The 18,207-nt window shown below is 64.6% G+C and overlaps 1 protein-coding gene across 1 annotated transcript in view; it reads left to right on the top strand.

Annotated features, from left to right (window-relative positions):
• The window catches only part of KNDC1 (kinase non-catalytic C-lobe domain containing 1), a 30,876-nt gene continuing 12,669 nt past the window's right edge, over positions 1-18,207 (top strand). Inside the window, exons 1-16 of the mRNA XM_084904421.1 lie at positions 1-246; positions 6,166-6,364; positions 6,834-6,892; positions 9,207-9,353; positions 9,790-9,907; positions 11,025-11,677; positions 12,543-12,657; positions 13,330-13,401; positions 13,506-13,567; positions 13,909-14,067; positions 14,655-14,732; positions 15,504-15,597; positions 16,115-16,277; positions 16,348-17,000; positions 17,339-17,483; positions 17,835-17,932. Of these exons, the coding sequence (XP_084760547.1) occupies positions 145-246; positions 6,166-6,364; positions 6,834-6,892; positions 9,207-9,353; positions 9,790-9,907; positions 11,025-11,677; positions 12,543-12,657; positions 13,330-13,401; positions 13,506-13,567; positions 13,909-14,067; positions 14,655-14,732; positions 15,504-15,597; positions 16,115-16,277; positions 16,348-17,000; positions 17,339-17,483; positions 17,835-17,932 (2,917 nt within the window). The 5' untranslated portion in view covers positions 1-144. The remainder of the gene's footprint in view (positions 247-6,165; positions 6,365-6,833; positions 6,893-9,206; positions 9,354-9,789; positions 9,908-11,024; positions 11,678-12,542; positions 12,658-13,329; positions 13,402-13,505; positions 13,568-13,908; positions 14,068-14,654; positions 14,733-15,503; positions 15,598-16,114; positions 16,278-16,347; positions 17,001-17,338; positions 17,484-17,834; positions 17,933-18,207) is intronic.

Raw genomic sequence — 18,207 nt, 5'->3', positions numbered from 1 at the left:
GGACCCGCTCCCGGAGCCGGAGCCGGAGCCGGCGGACCGGGCCCGGGGGCTGGGGCGGGGCGGGCCGGGCGCTGCCGGGCGGGCGCGGAGCGAACGCGGAGGCCAGCCGGGCCGAGGCCGCAGCGGCGCCGGCGCGCTCGCAGGATGCAGGCCATGGAGCCGGCCGCGGCGGATTTCTACGAAGTGGACGGCAAGGATCTGGACTTCTACGACTTCGAGCCGCTCCCCACGCTGCCGGAGGACGAGGTGAGACCCCAGCCCCACGGCGGGCCCCCCTCCCACCCTGCACACCTTTCCTGGCGGAGGGCTCCGCCCAGTGTCTCCAGGGAAGGTCCCTCCCACTCCCCAGGCCCCTGCGCTGGGGCTAGGGGGATCCCCAGCTGGTCTCCATGCCCCCCGCCGCCCCTAAGCATTTCCTCCCCAGCGGGCAGGTCCCCTGGATGCCGCATGGGACGGCCACAGGGGGGCTGTGGCTGGAGGTGATGCTGTGGGTGGTGGGCTCTGATGGGCAGGGATGGGCAGGGGCGTTGGGGGGCCTGTGGCAGGTAGAGCTCTGTTCCTCTTTGCAGCCGACCTAGGAGGTCAGGGAGGTGCGGGCAGACCCCAGTCTGGCCGGACTGTTGAGGAGCTGGGGGGGGAGGGGGGGGAGGGGGGGGCCCGCAGGCGGGGGGAGTGGTCACGACTCAGGGCTGCTTCTTGCTCACAGAGAACAGGGCCCTCGCTCAGGTCTCCCAGTGAGTCGTCGTCCCCCCCACCCCCAAAGGAGCACAGGGGTCTCTGCCACAAGAGATTCCTGGCCGTTAACTGAGTCAGATGCCCACCGAGCCAGGCTGCCTGTGACCGAGGCCAGCAAGCCACCCCCCACCTGGCTGGGGCTTGTCCCTGTGGCCCTGGCTTCCCCATAGTGTCTGTCCCACAGGCTCTGGGGCAAAGGAATAAACGGCTCAACAAGCCAGGCCCCTCTGTATGAGGGGGGACCCCAGAGGACTCCGCTGCTCCCAGAGAGACTCTCTTGTCTCCCAAGGCTGTGGGGCCTGGCTCAGGGCCTTCCGAGCCTCCAGCAGGCAAATGCCCGGATCCCTGGCGTCCCTGCTCACTCCTGAGGGCCGGCGCCATGCAGCCAGGAGTCAGACGCCGCCCCTCCCCACGGCTGTTGGGGTGAATCGGGCTGGCTGGTGCCTCCCGGAGGAGAGAAGGGATCCGTCCCATCCCCTGGGGCCTTCCCCACGTGGCCACCCCAGCCCCAGTCCCAGGAGCTCAGGCTGGAGAAGCTCAGTCCTTCCTTCTGGGCAGCAGTCTGCCTCGGGAAGCCACTGCCGCTCAGGGGGGGCCGCTGAGCCAGAGCCCGGGGGGTGCTCCCCCCCCCCCAGCCTCCCCGTGGTGACCTGGATTTGGTGAGAGAAGCCGCAGAGAAGAGAGGCCGGTAATAAATAACCCTTTGGACATCTCCGCGGCTTTGATGAGGGAAGAAAGGGTGCCTCCTGGCCCAGCCTTCACAGAGGACACGTTCAAGAGCATCTGTGAGAAGACTCACCCCCAAACCGCCACGGAAGACAGAACAAGCCGCCCACATGCCTCCCACGCGCGGCCCGCCTCCTCCGTGGCCGGGCACCAAGCAGGCTGGGGCTAAGTGAACAGGACGAGAGGTGGGACTGGACCCAAAGCCACCACCCTGCCACCGTCCGTCCTCCCACCGCGTCCTGACACCTTCTCTCAGGAGGTGCCCGTGGCGCCCCTCTGGGCACAGGGCATGGGGTCGGGGGTCCCCACCGTCCTGGGGCAGGGCCTCCAGGTGACCGGGGTGCACAGTGGTCCCACTCCTGAGCATTCAGCAGGAATGCCCGGGGCTCTTCTGACTTCCCGCCCCTCTGAAGAGACAGGTGCTGCCCCAGGTGTGTGCCCCTCAGAGCAGGAGGCCGGGCCCAGAGCAGGCCTCACGGGTCCCCGGACACACCCGCTCCAGACTGCACACCACACCCCCTCAGCGTGGTCGGTGCTGAAGATCTTACATCTACCTCAGGGACATGTGACACTGCCTGCCGCGGCGATACCTAGTCAGGTGGCACCCGGAGAGCCGTCTTGGGCGAGGGGAGGGAGGAGCCAGGCTGAGTGTCACCGGGGCGGGCTTGCCGAAGGAGCCTGGAGATCCAGACAGGGACAGGGGCCGCCCCAGGGAGGGACAGCGGCCACCAGGCCCAGGTCATCAGCAAACCTCAGGAGACACAGGAGGTGGCCACTCACAGTAACTGACCGGACAGGGAGGTTCTGTTCGAGAACTAGAACCCCACAGAGCCCCCGGAGCCCCTGGAATGTGCCTCCCCAGGGTCGCCCGAGAAAACCCAAACAGCCCACGAACACGAGAAAAGGTGTTTGGCTTTCTTATAAGAGGGGATAGGAGGTACTCCCACTGAATTCCCACCCAGGCTGGCAAGGCCCAAAAATGTGGACCGCAGCCCGCCCTCCCTCCTGGGGGGGTGGGGGGGAGAAGGGTCTAGGGAAAGCAGCTTGGCATTCCGTGTGGAACGGGGATGCCACGGCCGTGTCCGGCAGTTCCACACTGGCATGTGCCCCAGGGGTGCCAGTGGGTGGCAGAGCTCTACTGGAGGCCCCCAAGGCACCTGGTGAGGGGCTGGCACCACCCGCAGCGCCCTGGAGGCTGCAGCCCCACTGGTCCCTGGTCTCCCGCAGGCAGCACTCCGGACAAGCGAAGGACAGGGTATTGGGATCAGGCAGGACAGTAGCTGCAGGAAAGGCCATGGAGAGGCAGGTGGTGCCACTGCCTGCGAGGGGCCATGGGGCGGCAAGAGCGAAAGCAGGCTTGGACAGGAAGAGGACGCACCAGTTTAGGCATTGGGGGAAGTGGGGGCAGGGTGTCTCCTGGCCCCCAGACCCCCTTGAGGAGTAAGGAGCATTCTTACCCCTGCCCGGTTCAGCAAGAGCCTGCCAGCATCTGTGGGCTGAGTCCTGGGCTGGGGGGCCTTTTCGCTGCCAGAGGCGCACGCAGCTGGGGGCGCCCTGGAAAGGAGTGACGTTCCCTCTATGCCCCAGAGGGTCCATGTGACATCGGGGAGGAAATGAGCTCAGAGCAGCAGGCAGCTGGAGAACCCCGGAGAGCTTCCAGGGAGGTGAGAGTTGGGGGGGCGGGGAGGGGTTCTAGGGCAAATAGACATACCCCCAGCAGGGCACCGTGCAGAGCGCCCCCCGCCTGGGGGTCTGGCGGCTGAAGGGACTGCGGCGGGCCTGGGGGTTGTTGACAGAACTCCGAAGTGACGGGGCTTTGTGTGGGCAGGCCCAGTCCCAAGGTTAAAGAAGTAATTGGTTCTAGGAGAGTGCACCTGGGCCCCCATGGAGCCCTGGCTCACTGTCTGTGACTGGGTCCATGGCCCCTTTAAGACCAGAAGCCCCTGAACGGGCACTTTGCTGCAACCAGACAGTGGCCCCAGGTGGAAGCCAGCCCTGCCCAGGGTCCCAGGGACCAGCCGGGGAAGGGCTGCCCTGGGGACCGCCTGCCCAGGGGGCTCCCCTGCACCTGCCTCCTGCACCCCCCTCTCAGCCGGGAGGGGCTGACTTCGTGTCTGCACAGCCACAGGGTGGAGACCTCACTTGCCTGCCCTGCAGGGAACAGGACTCAGGTGGTCCTGCCCCCACACTTAGCCCAGGGCCCACTCAAGCACTGCCTTGCTGGGGGATGGTGAGGGGTGAGGGGTAAGGGGTGAGGGGTGAGGCGCGAGGCCAGCGGAGCCCCGGATCGGGACCCTCAGCATGTGGGAGACCTCCTCTCGGGAGCCAGCCGTGTCGCTGGGCTCTGTCCTGGCCTGTGCCTCGGCCGTCCCCGCTTCCTGTTGCAACCAAGAGCTTCGGGGGGGACTCAGCCATGCGGACTCAATGACTCAGACCCATGGATGTCACTTCATAAAATCACACCTAGACGGGAGGGGCCACAGGGCAGTGGGTGGGCAGGGCCTGGACCTGAGCCCCCGTGGGCACAACGGGCCTGGGATCCCCCTCTTGGCAGCAAACCCAGGCACCAGCTGTGTGAGCAGTTGGGCCTGCGGGCCACATGGGCACACCAGTGGGCGTGCACAGGGCCTGTGCGGGGCTGGCACAGACTCACACCGCGGGCTGGCCTCACTCTCCTAAAGCACAAACCCACGTGGCCTTTGGGTAGTGTATTAGTGTGTGGACCGTGTGGACACATGTATGCAAGCGAGTGCACATGTCTGGGGGAGTGCTCTGTGTATTTGTTTGGAATATATGTGTGTGAGTGTGCAGGTGTGTGTGTGTTATGTGTGTGTTTTGTGGGTGTGCTTGCATGTGTGTACAGGTGTGCGTGTACATTTGTGTTGGGAGTGTGGGTATGCAGGTATGTGTGCATATGTATGTCTGTGTGTGTGTTCTGGGTAGTGTGGTATCATGTGTGAGCAGTGTGTGTGTGCGCACATGTGCATGCACGTGTACATATATGTTGTGCACTGTGTGTACATGTGCATGTATGTGTGGGGAGTGCAGGTATGAGTGCACGTGTTGTGCCAAATCAGAAAGACCCGTTAGCGGTGAGCTTCAGGGACACAGCAGGTAGGGGTGGGAGCTGGGGGTTGGGGGCTCCCCCTGCACTGCCCCACTCTAACCACTCTGCCTTTGTCCTGGTCTCTCCTTTTAAACACCTTTGCACACGGATACTTTTCTGGAACCCGTCTGGGTTCTTGGCTCTTGGAGCGCTGGGCCCCTGTGGCCACTTCTTGAACCAGCTCCCACAATCCCCCCTCCCTCACCCACCCCCCCCAGCCCCACAGAAAGAGCGGGAGTTCCTGGGGAGGGCCGCCATCGGGCCCTCACCCAGCCCCGAGGAGGAAGCAGATGGTGGCCACCCCCAGCCCTGGTCCCCACTCCCACCACCCCCTGCCAAGCCCAGAGGCTGAGCCAAGATGCGCGTGAGTCTCTGCCTGGTTCTCTGTCCTCCTTCCTCTGGTTAAGCCCTTGGTCCTCTTGCCCTGGTCTGGGGCCCTTGCAGTGCAGGAGGGGAAGCTCAAGGACAGGGTGTGAGACGCTTTCTAGGACCTGACAGCCCGTCTGTGCCTGAAGAGCAGTCCTGTGAGGTCCCCAGGGCTCGGGGGGTGGGAGGGGGGTGCATTGAGTCTGTGGATAGACTTGGCCTCTCTTCTGCACCGTCCCCCAGCCCAACCCCCTCCTTCCTCCTCAGAGGCCCTTGACCAGACCCTTTCTGGCCTCACCAAGCAGTTCTCAGCCTGGTCCCTCATCCACCCTCCCTTCTGGAGTCCAGGTGGTGCACAGACACAGGGACGCACAGATGACAGGGTGTCAAACAGAAGAGCAGAGAAGTTTCCTTAAGGTCCAGGCGGATGTGTGTGTGAGACTGTGTGTGTGTTTGTGCATGCACGTGAATGCAGGTGTTGGTATATGTCCGTGTGTGTGTGTACACACTGAGGGGCATTGTGTGCGCGTGGCTGTGTGTTAGGTGTGTGTGGGCACGTGAGTGTTGGTGAACAATCACAGCTGAGCTCTTACAAGGGTCAGAGGAAACCACTCGGATCTGGAGGGTGACCCTCACGGGGAGGCCCAGGGTCAGGCTCTGTCCTGCATGGGAGCTGCCTGGAGCAGATGTCCGGCCGCTCCACAGCCAGCAGGCCATGTGCGGGCTAGGGCGTGTCCCATGGCTGTGCTGTGGGACCACGCAGAGCAGCCCTGTGAATGGTTCTGGGTGTGCAGCTGCCGCTTCCTGGACATCCACTCCACCCCCTGTTCCAGCGCCTCGTTCCTCTGCTCAGCACCTGCGTGTCCCCGCGCTGTGTGTGCTGAGCTGTGGGTCAGGATGTCTTGACAAGTGGGTGACCCGGCTCGGGGCCGCAGGGACCAAGGCACAGGCGCCGGCCACAGGCGTGAACGCCTGCCCCCAGCGGCACCTGAGCATCTTGCTGAACGCTCTGTGCCTCTGGCAGCCAGGAGCCGCGCGGCGGCTTCTGTGGGGTTGTGGTTTTGTTTAAAAAAAAAAAACACAAAAAAAACAGCCTTGCCTCAAACCTCCTCCCTGGCGCGGAACGAAACCGCCGCACGCTGTCTGCCTCCCCAGACTTAGCCGCGGCGCTGGGGGCCCCCTGGGGAGGAGGGCCCGGGCCCACACCGGTGTCAGCGAGGCTGTGTTGGCAGGAGAACGTGTCCCTGGCCGACATCCTGTCCCTGCGGGACAGCGGCCTCAGCGAGCAGGAGGCCTGGGCCGTGTGCCTGGAGTGCAGCCTGTCCATGAGGAGCGTCGCGCACTCGGCCATCTTCCAGACGCTCTGCATCACGCCCGACACCCTGGCCTTCAACACCAGCGGCAACGTGTGCTTCATGGAGCAGCTCAGCGGTGAGCCCCTCCCCGGCGGGACAGTCATCCAGCCCAGGCGTCCTGATGGGACCTCTAGCCCTGTCTGTTCGGGCCCTATTAGTGGGTGCTGGTCCCTGCAGCCCGGTCACACGGCACTCACTGGGCCAGGGAGGGCCTGCTGCCTGGACCACAGGGAGGACAGGCCTGGCGCCTCCGCCGGCCCCTGGGGTGCCCCTGGCCCCGCAGTGAATGGGGTTCAGGGCCACATCCACCCCAGGGAGGACCCGAGTGGAGGGGCCTGGTGCTTCGGCTCTCTCTGGGGAGTCAGCACCTCTTCTTCCTCTTTGGAGCCACGTTCCCTCTGTTGCAGGGAAGGAGGTGGCTTCCCTCCCCTCCGGGACAGGAAGCAGAATCCCCCTCTGGAGAGTGCGGGCCGGGGTCCGCTCCGCACCCAGAGCCGCCGCCTGGCGCGGGTGTGTGATCACAGCACCTCTCTCTCTTTCCCCAGATGACCCCGAGGGGGCCTTCGTGCCCCCAGAGTTCGATGTGACTGGGAACACCTTTGAGGTAAGTGGCCTTGCCCGGGAGGGGCGGGCGTGTGATTAGCAGGGAAGGCCTGTGCCCAGGGTGCCCGTGAGGAGCCTTTGGGAACGCCCCCCCCCCCCCCCCCGCTCCCCAGTCACTCCGCAGGCAGCTCGGATCCAGTGACAGCTTGGTTGTCATTACAGTTGCATGTTCTCTAAAGTGTGAATTTTCTGTATTTAACACGTTACACGTGCCTGCGATTACCAGTGGGGGCTGGCGTGTCTCTGAGAACCCTCGGCCTCTGGATAGTAATCCACGTGTGTTAGGCAGCCACACCCACTCCCTCCGGCTGCGGCCACCAGGCCTCTGGGAGGCCCCCTCAGTGGAGTGGACCCTGGAGCCCTAAGCACACAGGCACGAGCCTCCCTCTGCACACGACCCTGCAGCTTGATGGGGACATCCCCATCCGTCTGTCCGCTCCGCTGTCTGTCCACCGTGTGCCATGCTGGGCTCCGGCCCAGGTGCCGGATGGCCCCAGAAGCCATTGGCCATGGCGCCCTCTCCTAAGATGATGGTGCAGGAAACTGGATCCATCGTTAAAAAAGAAACCAGAAATTACAGACTCAAGAATCTTCCCAAAGTCCATTAGCTTCGTGACATGAGTTTCAGTGTTCGCCCCAAGTGAGAGTTTGGGATTGGCCCCTCCTGTGCTTCATTTTACCTTAAAACAAGCCAGTTTCGGGCCCCTTTCCCCGAGAAGCTGTGTGCGTCCCGGCTCCATGGACCACAGGACCCGGCCCATGGTCTCGGTGGACCCTACTGTCCAGTCTTAGGGACTTTTGGACCTCATGGGTCAGAACCGTCCTCGGAACCTTTGGTGTGTACAGTTCCCATTCCTAGTCCGTGTGTAGACTGCTTTATTTATTTATTTTTTAGATTGTCAGGGTTTTGTGTTTTTTTTTAATTTCTTTATTGATTAAAGTATTGCATGTGTCCTCATCCCCCCATTACCTTCCAACCCCCCCTCCCCACTCTGGCCCTCACCCCCTATTGTCTGAGCCCATTGGTTAGGCTTATGTGCATGCATACAGTGCTTTGGTTGGCTGCTTTATTTTTTTTAATTGTGCTTTTGGGAGGGGAGCCGGGCTTTCCCAAAAGCAGTTCTGTCCCCGCCCCCGCCCACGGTGACCATCCCTCTGCCTCCTTCTGTCCTCGTCTCACAAGGACGGATTCCTGAAATCCGAGTTATTCCACGTGTGCTGTTTTTAACTACCAAACCTCATCGCGCTGCGTGGATGTTGTGGAACTTCCTTTTATGTTTTTTCTGAGGCTCATTCGCGTGGTCCTGGGCGAGACACACAGCGAATCCTCCCCTCTCGGAGCCCGAGGCAGTCATCTGGGTCTGGCCCCAGAGGGGGTGCGACCGTAGACCGGAGTGGGCGCCAGTCAGGAGGAGGGGCTGGGCTGGGGAAGGGAGCACCGGGCAGGGCGGCAGGGAGCTTGGCCTTGGTCAGGGCCCAGCCTCCACTGTGTGGAGGGTTTGACTACCTTCCAGAGCCAGCCGGCCCAGGCCCTCACCTGCCCCTCCTGCCCTAGCTGTGTGGTCCCAGGAAGGTTTCTGAACCTTTCTGGGCTCAGCCTCCTTTGGTAAAGCCCCACGGGCACTGTTGTGGGACGATGCCCAGCCATGATGGGGCCTGTCCCAGCGTGCTCAGGCTGGAGAGCCCACACTCTCACGAAGGCAGATAGAAAACCCTAACATTCAAACTAAGGGAACACGTCTTCACTGGCTCATACATGATTTTTTAAGAATAAACCCCAGCCCTAGCCAATTTGGCTCAGTGGATAGAGCATTTGCCTGCGAACTGAAAGGTCCCATGTTCGATTCTGGTCAAGGGCACATGCCCAGGTTGTGGGCTTGGTCCCCAGTGAGGGACTTACCGGAGGCAGCCGATCCACCATCATGCTCTCTCATCATGGATGTTTCTATCTCTCTCTCCCTCTTCCTTCCTCTCTGAAATCAATAAAAATAAAAAAATAAAATAAAATAAAAAAAGAATAAACCCAAAAAAAGAAAAGTCTCTGCCCTTCAGAGACACAGCAGCCATCAGGGGAGGAGATGCAGGTGTCTGTGCCCGGGAGGGGTCCAAGGTTGCTGGCTGGTACAGCGGGGCCAGTGCAGACTCCAGACCCAAGACACTGGGGTGCATGGCTCAGCACCAGGACAGTCCACAGTGGGGGAGGTGGCCGTAAAGAGCATTAGGGTCCCCAAACACATGTTCCTGGCCGGGGGAGCAGTGGCCTGGGGGAGCAGTGGCACACGGCCGGTGGCGCTGATGGCTCTTTGGTGCCACAGGCGCACATCTACTCCCTGGGGGCCACGCTGAAGGCTGCCCTTGAGTACGTGGCGGAGCCGGAGCCGGAGCCCAGGCTGAGCCGAGACCTGGAGGCGCTGCTGGACCGGATGCAGGCAGAGGACCCTGGAGACCGGCCCGATCTCGAGGTAACTCTTGGACCACCCCCCAATTTCACCCCAGAGGCTGAGCCCCAACACCCTCCACGCAGCCTGATGGCTTGGAGCCACATGCATGCACACTCACAAATCCCAACATGCACACTCATGCATGCTACACACACACAAGGCCTTCCTGTCTTCCCCCGCCCTGCCCCATCACCCGGGCTCCTTTCTAGGATCTGGTGGCCTTGCACTTAGTTTAAATAAGAACTTGGTTTTCTGCCTTGGCCTGTATGGCTTGGTTGGAGTGTGGACCCATACACTGAAAGGTGGTGGGTTCGATTCCTGGTCAGGGCACATACCCAGGTTGCGGGTTCTATCCCCAGCCGTGGCCTGTATGAGAGGAAACCAATCAGTATTTCTCACATCGATACCACCCCCCATCCTCTCTAAAATCAACCCTGACTCTCGCATGTGTGCGCAGAGCATCATCGCGCTGTGCGAGGAGAAGATGCAGCTCACGTCTTCCTGCCGCCTGTGCCGCAACCTCTCGGCTGTTGGGAGGAGGGTGCTCTCCCTCGAGTCCTTCGGAACCTTCCAAGGTGAGCAAGCTACACTCACTCATGCATGTGCCTGCATGCACACATGTTCCCAGGCATGGGTATGTCCATTCTCATGTGCACATGTGAATATGCACAAACATTGGCACGGGTCTCACACACACATTCATACCAGTGTACTCACACACCACACAAACACCCACTCACATGCTCACACACTCAGTCACACACACAAACATACACATGTGCAAACTCCTACGCACCCATTTATAATGCACACTCACGCACAAGCATTGCACACCCACTATGTATACCAATGTGCACACACACACACACACACACACACACGGGACAGACTCACGCTGTGCAGACCTCATGCTGTTAGAGGTGAGAGCCAAGGTCGTGTTGAGAAGCGGCTGGGCTCGGAGCTGGACACCGGGCCGGTCCCATGGGCACTCGGCACAGAGCAGGGCGAGAGCTCTCCATCCCCACACCGCGCCGTATCGGAGGCGCATCACTCCGCCGTGCCAGCTGTTGCCGCGGGGCCAAGTTTCCACGGCTCATGTGGGATGCCAGTCTCAGATGGCGTTTTGAACAAACGCCAGCGTCAGCTCTGCCCGGTGCCTGCTGAGGAGGGGCCATGGAGTCCTCCGGTGATGCTGCTGGCGACGCCGCGGCACCAGGCCGCGCTGCGTGGCGGTTGGAGCCGCGGGGAGAGTCCCCGCGGGAGGGGGGCCTGTCTGGCGGTTCGCAGGGAGACGCGTGCAAGGAGGCCGCCGCCAGGGCGGGCGGGCGGGCGGGGCGCGGCCACGGCCTTTCTTCCCGCGGAGACTCTCACTTTGTCCTCCTAATGGAACACGATGTGCTTTTCGGATGAGGTAATTAGACGGGGCTTAGCAGCCCCCTGTGGGCAGCTGGCCTGGCCCAGGGGAGCGGCAGCCGGTTAATTAGCCAGGATTAGGTGATCAACGAGGCAGGGAGGATGTTGCTGAGGGAAGAGGCGCTGGGATCCCCCATCCTGAGGGTCCACAGCTCAGCCTCGGTGACCGGCGGGGCTGGGGCCCTGCAGGAGCCGGTTCCGAGGTGGCCGTGGGCACAGGTGCTGTGGGGGCACCTGGGGCCCTGGCCAAGGGCACTGACCAGCCCTGCTCTTGCCCAGATGTCAGCGAGAGCGCCTGGAGGGGGAGACTTGCTCCGAGAAGTGTGGGGCCCAAGAGGCAGCCTGGGGACCATGGCGCTGACCCGGAGGCCCCTCAGGGCCGGCCCCAGACCCCCGCCTGCGACCCCAGGACCCTCTCCTCCAAGCTCCTGCTGTCACCCCCCGCGAAAAACGGAGAGAGCCGCCTCGGGGAGGGGCTGGCCAGCCTGGTCCTGGACACCCCGTGCCCCGCAGAGAGCGGCCGCCTGAGGAAGGTGCAGACCGTCCCCAGGCTCCTGCCCGAGGGCCCCGAGGCCGGCACCCTCTGCCTGCCGCCGGCCAGTGTGACCAACCAGCTGCCCACATCGGAGTTCTCCGCTCCAGACCCCAGGAAGGCCTTTTCCGAGAGGAAGAGCGGCCCTCCCAGCCTCAAAGGCCCGCCCAAGGCCAGAGCGCGGCCGGAGCAGGAGCCTGGGCTCCAGGGGGAAGGGGCTCGGGGCGTGGGTCCCAGTGGGGGCGGGGCGGCTGGGGGGCCTGGCCAGGGCCCTGTGGAGGAATGCCACCCGCCCTGTCCTGAGGACCCTCCAGAGGCAGGTGGAGACTCGGGGATGCTGGGGGCCGACCAGCAGGTTCCAGAAGGAGCCGGAGAGCCGGGAAGCACAGCCTCGGACCAGGTGGGTGAGGGCATGTTCTGCATGGCCGTGGCCAGGATGGGTCTCCCGGGCCTGGTGCTGCCCCTCATCGGCAGGGAGGGACAGGGGGCTCTGTCAGAACCGTGTCCTGGGAGCTGGGGTACGCTTAGCATCCCCACGGGCACTCTGCGTGGCCCTTTGTGGCCAAGGACCCTAGGCGGAGCCGGCCACACACGCTGTCCTGCTTGGCTCCCAGCAGGCTGCCCCCTGAAGCTCTGTGTCCCCGTGAGCTCCTGGGGCAAAGCCACCTGGAAGCCACGGCCCAAACCCAGGGTGGCCAGGGGCAGCCCGGCACAGAAACCCACCAGCTTTGTGGGCCCAGGGACTAGGGGCAGGTCTGTGTTTCCATTTTCATTCACATCCTGACCCGCACCTGAGAGTGAGTGTGACTTCAGTGAAGAGTGTGGTAATCATAAAATCACGTCCACCCGGACTCCCTCACCCGAGGCCGGGCTGCCCCACTGTGCGGCGTCCTGCCTCCACACACACGTGGCTCCCGCCTCTCGCCTCCCGTGAAGGGTGCCGCTGCGAACGTGGGGGTGCCAGTGCTGTGCCACAGGACCCGGCAACCACTTCTGGGGGTTTGCCCCAGAGAACAGCTGGGTCCTGTGGCCGCTCTGTTTTCAGTGTTTTCGGGAACCCCAGGCTGTCCTCCATGGGCTGCTCCTCCAGGTCCCTCCGTAGTGCACGGTCCCGTCTCTCACACCCTCCCAGCCCCTGGGTGCACGGGTCCCGTCTCTCACACCCTCCCAGCCCTGGGTGCACGTGGGGACATCTCCCAGCCGACCTGCCAGGAGAGGTCTCGCGGGAGGTGTCTGACGTGGCTCTCGCCCTGTCCCTCCCCCAGAGCGTCTCCCTGCAGGACCTCCTGTCCAAGCTGGGCCGGCCCTTCAGGGAGTACGAGCTGTGGGCTCTGTCCCACGCCTGCCTCAGCGCCGTAGGCACCCACGCCCGGCTCCCAGGTGACACTTGCGCTGCGGTTCCCTGTTCAGCCGTGTGGCCCATGGACGCAGGGTCCGCACTGTGAGCCAGGGGCACCCCAGGGGGCGTCTGCTCTGGGCTCAGGACCCACTGAGTCGGGGGGCGGCAGGGGGCAGATGCCTAACTGTGGGCCTTCGAGCAGGTGACCCAGCTGGCCCACCCCCTCTCCGCAGGGAGACCCTGTCCCCAGGGAGGGGTATTAGACATTGCACTGCTTTGTGGCCCCCAAATTCAACCCTGCGGGGCAGGGACCGGGCTGCCCTCGAGCCTGGTGGTCCACAGGCCTGTGACGTCCGGTCAGGCTGGGCCTCCAGCCTCCTGCAGGACCCCTCCCCCGTCACCCTCCTCTTTCCTCAGCTCCTCCTGTGTCTGGCAGCCACCGGCCAGCTCTGGGGCAGGAGGGCTGCTCAGAGGGCCCTGTGTCCTGCCCCCCAAGGCCGTCTGTCCGGCGCCTGTGGGGAGGGGAGGAGGCCGAGCCAGTGCCCTCGCCCTCTTGTTGCATCCAGTGAGGGGCCCAGTGTCCTCGCGTTCCCTGGGTGGCCCAGGGAGCCTTCGGGTGACAAGGGGGCTGCCCCACCCACCCACACCCCAGCAGGCCTCTGGGGAGCAGGTCTCTGCGGTGAGCCCAGCCCTGACCTCGCCTTCTGCTGCAGCCTACCTGTGTCCGGACTCCGTGCTGGTGGCCGCGGACGGGGCCGTGCTCTTCGGACCGCCCCCTGCCAACGGTGGGTACCGGTGGGCGTGGCCCCCCTCGGCTGTGTTCCCACATCGACCACCACCCTCCGAGGCAGGGAGGAGAACTCAGCTGGGCCTGGGGTTTCTCTCTCAGGCACATCCAACTCGTTCTTCCTGGCCCCCGAGGTGGCGGAGCAGCAGCTGGTGACTGAGAAGGTGCCTGGCCCATCCCCCTCTCCTGCCCACCCCTCCCCACCCTCAGGGATGCCACCCCCTCTGTCCTGAGCCTGGGGGAGGAGGAAGGGACGGGCACTGGCTCAGGGGGGTCCATCCCCCCGGCTTTGCCCAACCTGGGCAGCCCGCCCAGCAGGTGCCTCTTGGGCTCTGCTGGTGCCATCCCAAGATCGGATTCAGCATGGACAGCTCGGGACCTGTGGGTGCTTGTTAAACACGCACCTGGGGGCTGGGGGCCTCCAGGTGCCGGTGGGGCCCGGACAGGGACGGCTCTCTGGGGACGGAGCTGGTCTGCTGAGCACGCGGGCTCCTCTCGTCCCCAGGCCTCGGTGTACTGTGTGGCCGCAGTGCTGTGGATGGCGGCCAAGTTCAGTGTCCCCCAAGACCACAAGCTGGCCCTGCCACGCAGGCTCAAGACGCTCCTCCTGGAGATGGCCAGGCGCAGCGCCCAGGAGCGGCCGTCGGTGGCCGAGGCCGTCAAGGTAGCCTGGCCGTGGGGCACAGCTGGCATCCAGGGCCTGGGGGTGCCCACAAGGAAGGGGCTTCTTATTTCCAGGGAAAGTAGGCGTTGGGCAGGGAGGGCACGGGTTTCCTTTGTGGAGGGCCCCTCACCCCAGCACTGCCCCCAGACCACCTGGCCAGAGAGTGGGCAGGGTGGTCCTGGGGCCAGCCCAGACCCCTGCCCTTAAGCCCGGCCAGAGGGGCAGAGCACCCCGCTCACCAGACTTCCCCACACCTCCTCAGAGTCCTCCCCCCTCCTCTTCCTGGGGTTCAGGGCCGCGGGGCTCCAAGTGACAAGTGAAGGGGAGCCCCGCTGCTGTTTCCCTGATTGGGGGACCACAGAACCTTCTAGAAGGAGAGGCTGTGTGCACACCGGGAGGAGACAGCTTTGCAGTGGCGGCCTGGGTGCCCGGCCCTGCCAGCTGCCTGCCCCTGACTGCTGTCAAGTGCGGCCCACACCAGCTCTCAGACATCAGAGCGTTTGTTGTGGAGTGAGTCGCTGGACTGAGAGGGGCCAGCCGCCCGCACCTCCGCGTGTGGGACATGTGGCCCGTGTCCTTGCTTCCAGGTGTGTGGCAGTTACCTCCTCCAGCGAGGCATGGACAGCAGGAGGATCTTAGCCCACCTGCGGGCATCCACCTGTCAGGTAAGAGGGCGGTTCCCAGGCTCGGGTGCGAGCCCGGAACCTGCCCCGGGGCTCCGGGGGGACTCGGGTCCTGTTCCCACTGTTTGTCGTACAGATGTAGAGTGTAGGGGAGGGGTAATTCTCAGCCTCTTCTACCATCTATCTATATTTATATAGATAGATAGATAGATAGATAGATAGATATGGCTATATCTATATTTTATTGATTTTTTACAGAGAGGAAAGGAGAGGGAGAAAGAGAGCTAGAAACGTCGATGAGAGAGAAACATCGACCAGCTGCCTCCTGCACACCCCCCACTGGGGATGTGCCCGCAACCAAGGCACATGCCCTTGACCGGAATCGAACCCGGGTCCTTTCAGTCCGCAGGCCGACACTCTATCCACTGAACCACACTGGTTTCGGCCTCTTCTACCATCTTGAACAGCAGCCAGCCCCACGCCCTGGCGCACTGACCCCAGACAGGGGAGGGGCTCACCCCAGGTGGCCTGCACGCTGGCCCTCAGCTAGCTGCACCATTTACTCACGTCCCTGTTGGCCCCCAGGCAGCTGACAGGGCAGACCACCTCAGGGTCCCTGGGTCAGCAGATAGCCACCCGCCACCCACCAGGGCCTGGGACAGGGCGTAGCCTCCTGTGCCTAGAAACCCACCAAACCGTTGGAACCGGAGGCAGGTGCCTTAGGCTCTGTGAGGCGGCTGAGGCTGAGCGGGGTGTTGAGCTCAGCCTGGGCCTCTGGGGTCACCTCACAGGGGCCTGTGTCCTTCTGCGCAGGTTTACCAGGAGGAAGAGATCATCAGCCTCCAAAACGTGTTCTCGGTGGTTGGCCTGACCCCCAGCGCAGCGCCTGCTCCCGAGTCCAGCTCAGGTGAGTCCCCCCAGAACCAGCGCATCCTTCCCGGGGCCCCTGCTGTCCGCCAGAGTGTGACCCTGCACCTGGACATCACCGGACCCTCACCTCTCCTCCCCCCGCCTCGGCCGGTCCCTTCTAAACGCCCCATTGCTCAGGCCTCGGCTCTAAATTCTCCCATCTCACCAGCCACCAGAGCAGCAGCTCCTGCCCGCCTCCTCCCCACACCCTCCTGTGGTCACATCGCCGACCCCCTAGTTCCTGTCCTGCTCCGTCCCCTCCAGAGCCCACTGTGTCCTGTCTCCACGGCACCCATCCCGTCCTGCCTGCGGCCGGGTCCTCGGGGTTTTCACGCCCCCAGTCCCCCCTGAGGAGTGTCCCCGCCTCCCTTCCAGCCCCAGCAGCCCTGGGCTCAGCCTCCCTTCCCCTGGTGCTGGGAAGTCCCTGTGCGCTTGGGGATGGTGAGCGGGGTCCAGCACCCCCTCAGAGCAGGAGGAGCCACCCCCCCAACCACACTCACCCCGAGTTTGTCCAGGCTTCGTGCAGGTCAGCGGTGACACCGGACTCATGGCTGTGCAGGGGCCTGTGCCCGCCCCGCCCTCCTGCAGCGAGGGGCCCGTGGAGCTGCCCGAAGCGCCCGCCGCCCCCGCCGCGCCCTCCGTGCCCATCGGCCTCGCACCAGAAGCAGGTGCGGCCAGGTGAGTGGCAGGTGTGGCCAGGAGCCGGCCGGGCCCAGGAGCCTCTCCTGAGCGCTCCCTCTGCTCACAGGGAGCTCCTCGCCAGGGCCTCGGGGCCGGCAGAGAGGCCAGAGGAGAGGGAAGGCGGGCTGGACGCGGACGTCGAAGAGAAGAAGGCTCCCGAGGCCCACGCGCTGGCCGCCAGCCTGGAGACACCCGACCAGAGGGCGCCTGGTCCCCTGTTGAGCGGCACAGCCCCGGGACCCCCAACAGAGTTGGCGCCAAGAGGGTCAGCCCAGGGGTGCCCCTGCCCCCCAGGTCCCAGCTCCTCGGCGATGCCCCAGGAGCGAGGGCTGGAGGAGCGGGTCCTGCCTGGAGCCTCCTCCAGAGGCCTGGGGCCCCGCACCCCGGAGGCCCCCGCAGCTCGCCAGGGCCCGCCTCACCCGGCCAAGCCGCCCCGGAGCAAGGCCACCAAGGGCCCCGGCCAGGAGCCCCAGGGCCCACCCCCAGCCTCCTGCAGCCCCGCCCTGGCCACGGCGAGTCCAGGCGGCCCCCGGGGTGCGGCGGACAGTCACGCCGAGCAGCCCCGGCCGGCAGACCGCAAGCTGGGTCCGCCCGGTGTGGACGCCGCACCTGGCCCCAAGAGCAAGGCCTGCCCGTCCCTGCAGGAGGCCACGCGCCTCATCCAGGAGGAGTTCGCCTTCGACGGCTACCTGGACAACGGGCTGGAGGCGCTGATCATGGGTACGGGGCCCCCAGGGCCGAGGGACGCCCCTGGGCCAGGGAGCGGCGGGGGGGGGGGGGCACAGGGCACGGGCGGGGGGTCGGCATGAGGGGGGCCTCAGTCGCCACCAAGAGGGGCCCCACTCCTCGGTCTGCACTACGAGCCCCTGAGCAGAGCCAGCCCCCGGGGTCCTCTGGCAGCCAGGAGGGCCTCAGAGCCCAGCCCCCGGGGGCCTCTGGCAGCCAGGAGGGCCTCAGAGCCCAGCCCCCGGGACCAGCCTCACTTGCGCAGAAAGTCAGGGGACCCCCAGAGTGGCTCCCCCACATTCTAACTCGCCCCTGTCGGTGTGCGAAACCAGGGGAGTACATTTACGCCCTGAAAGACCTCACCTACGCCACGTTCTGCGGGGCCATATCCGAGAAGTTCTGCGACCTGTACTGGGGCGAGAAGCTGCTGCAGAGCCTCTTCAAGGTGGTGAACGAGAGGACCTCGCCCCCCAGGAAGTGAGCGCCTCCGGGGGCCCAGGCTCCCCCTCCGGGCCCTGAGGCAGACCCTCCTCCTCCCGCCCCTCCTCACCCAGCATTCAGCTCCACCCTCCCCACAGGGCTGCTCAACCAGGGCCCCTCTCACGGCCCAATGCCCACCCTGTTCCCCAGCCGTCGGTTCCAGCACCTGGTCCCTTAGTGGGAGAGGGGGGCCCATGGGGTCACATCCCCCTGCTCAGGGACCAGCTGGAGGAGCCCACAGGCAAGGTCCCCTGGGAAGGCGGTGCAGGGGCACCTGCGGTCTTGTCTGGGGTGGGGAGCCCAGGAGGGGGTGTCACGGAGGCTCCAGTGTCCTCCATCTGGTGGCAGCACCTCGGACACCGCTGGGCCACAGCCCGAGGGCGGCCATGCCAGCGCGCGAAGCGGCTGCTCACCATCCAGCAAACGGCCCTTGCTGCACGGAGCAGGTAAGCGATGGGGGCCGGGCGTGGGGGGGTGGGGTGGGGGCGGGGGCACTTTCCAGGGCAGGTTCCAGGTTCATCTCCACCCTCCCTGTGTGGCTGGACCATTACAGGAAAGGCTTCCTTTGTCCCCCTCCCGTGGGGGGTCTGTACTGTGCAGGGGGATGGGTGAGGTGACAAGTGGGTGCCCGTGTGGCCTTGACCTCTCACCCCTTTAACCGCATGCATCTGAGGATGACGCATCACCTGTCCTGACCCTCCCTCTGCAGACAGATGTACTT

The sequence above is a fragment of the Pipistrellus hanaki genome, assembly GCF_964339955.1.
Source record: "Pipistrellus hanaki genome assembly, chromosome: 14".
NCBI lineage: Eukaryota > Metazoa > Chordata > Mammalia > Chiroptera > Vespertilionidae > Pipistrellus > Pipistrellus hanaki.
Note: the sequence above shows the minus strand (reverse complement) of the source record. Positions and strands in the feature narration are given on the sequence as shown.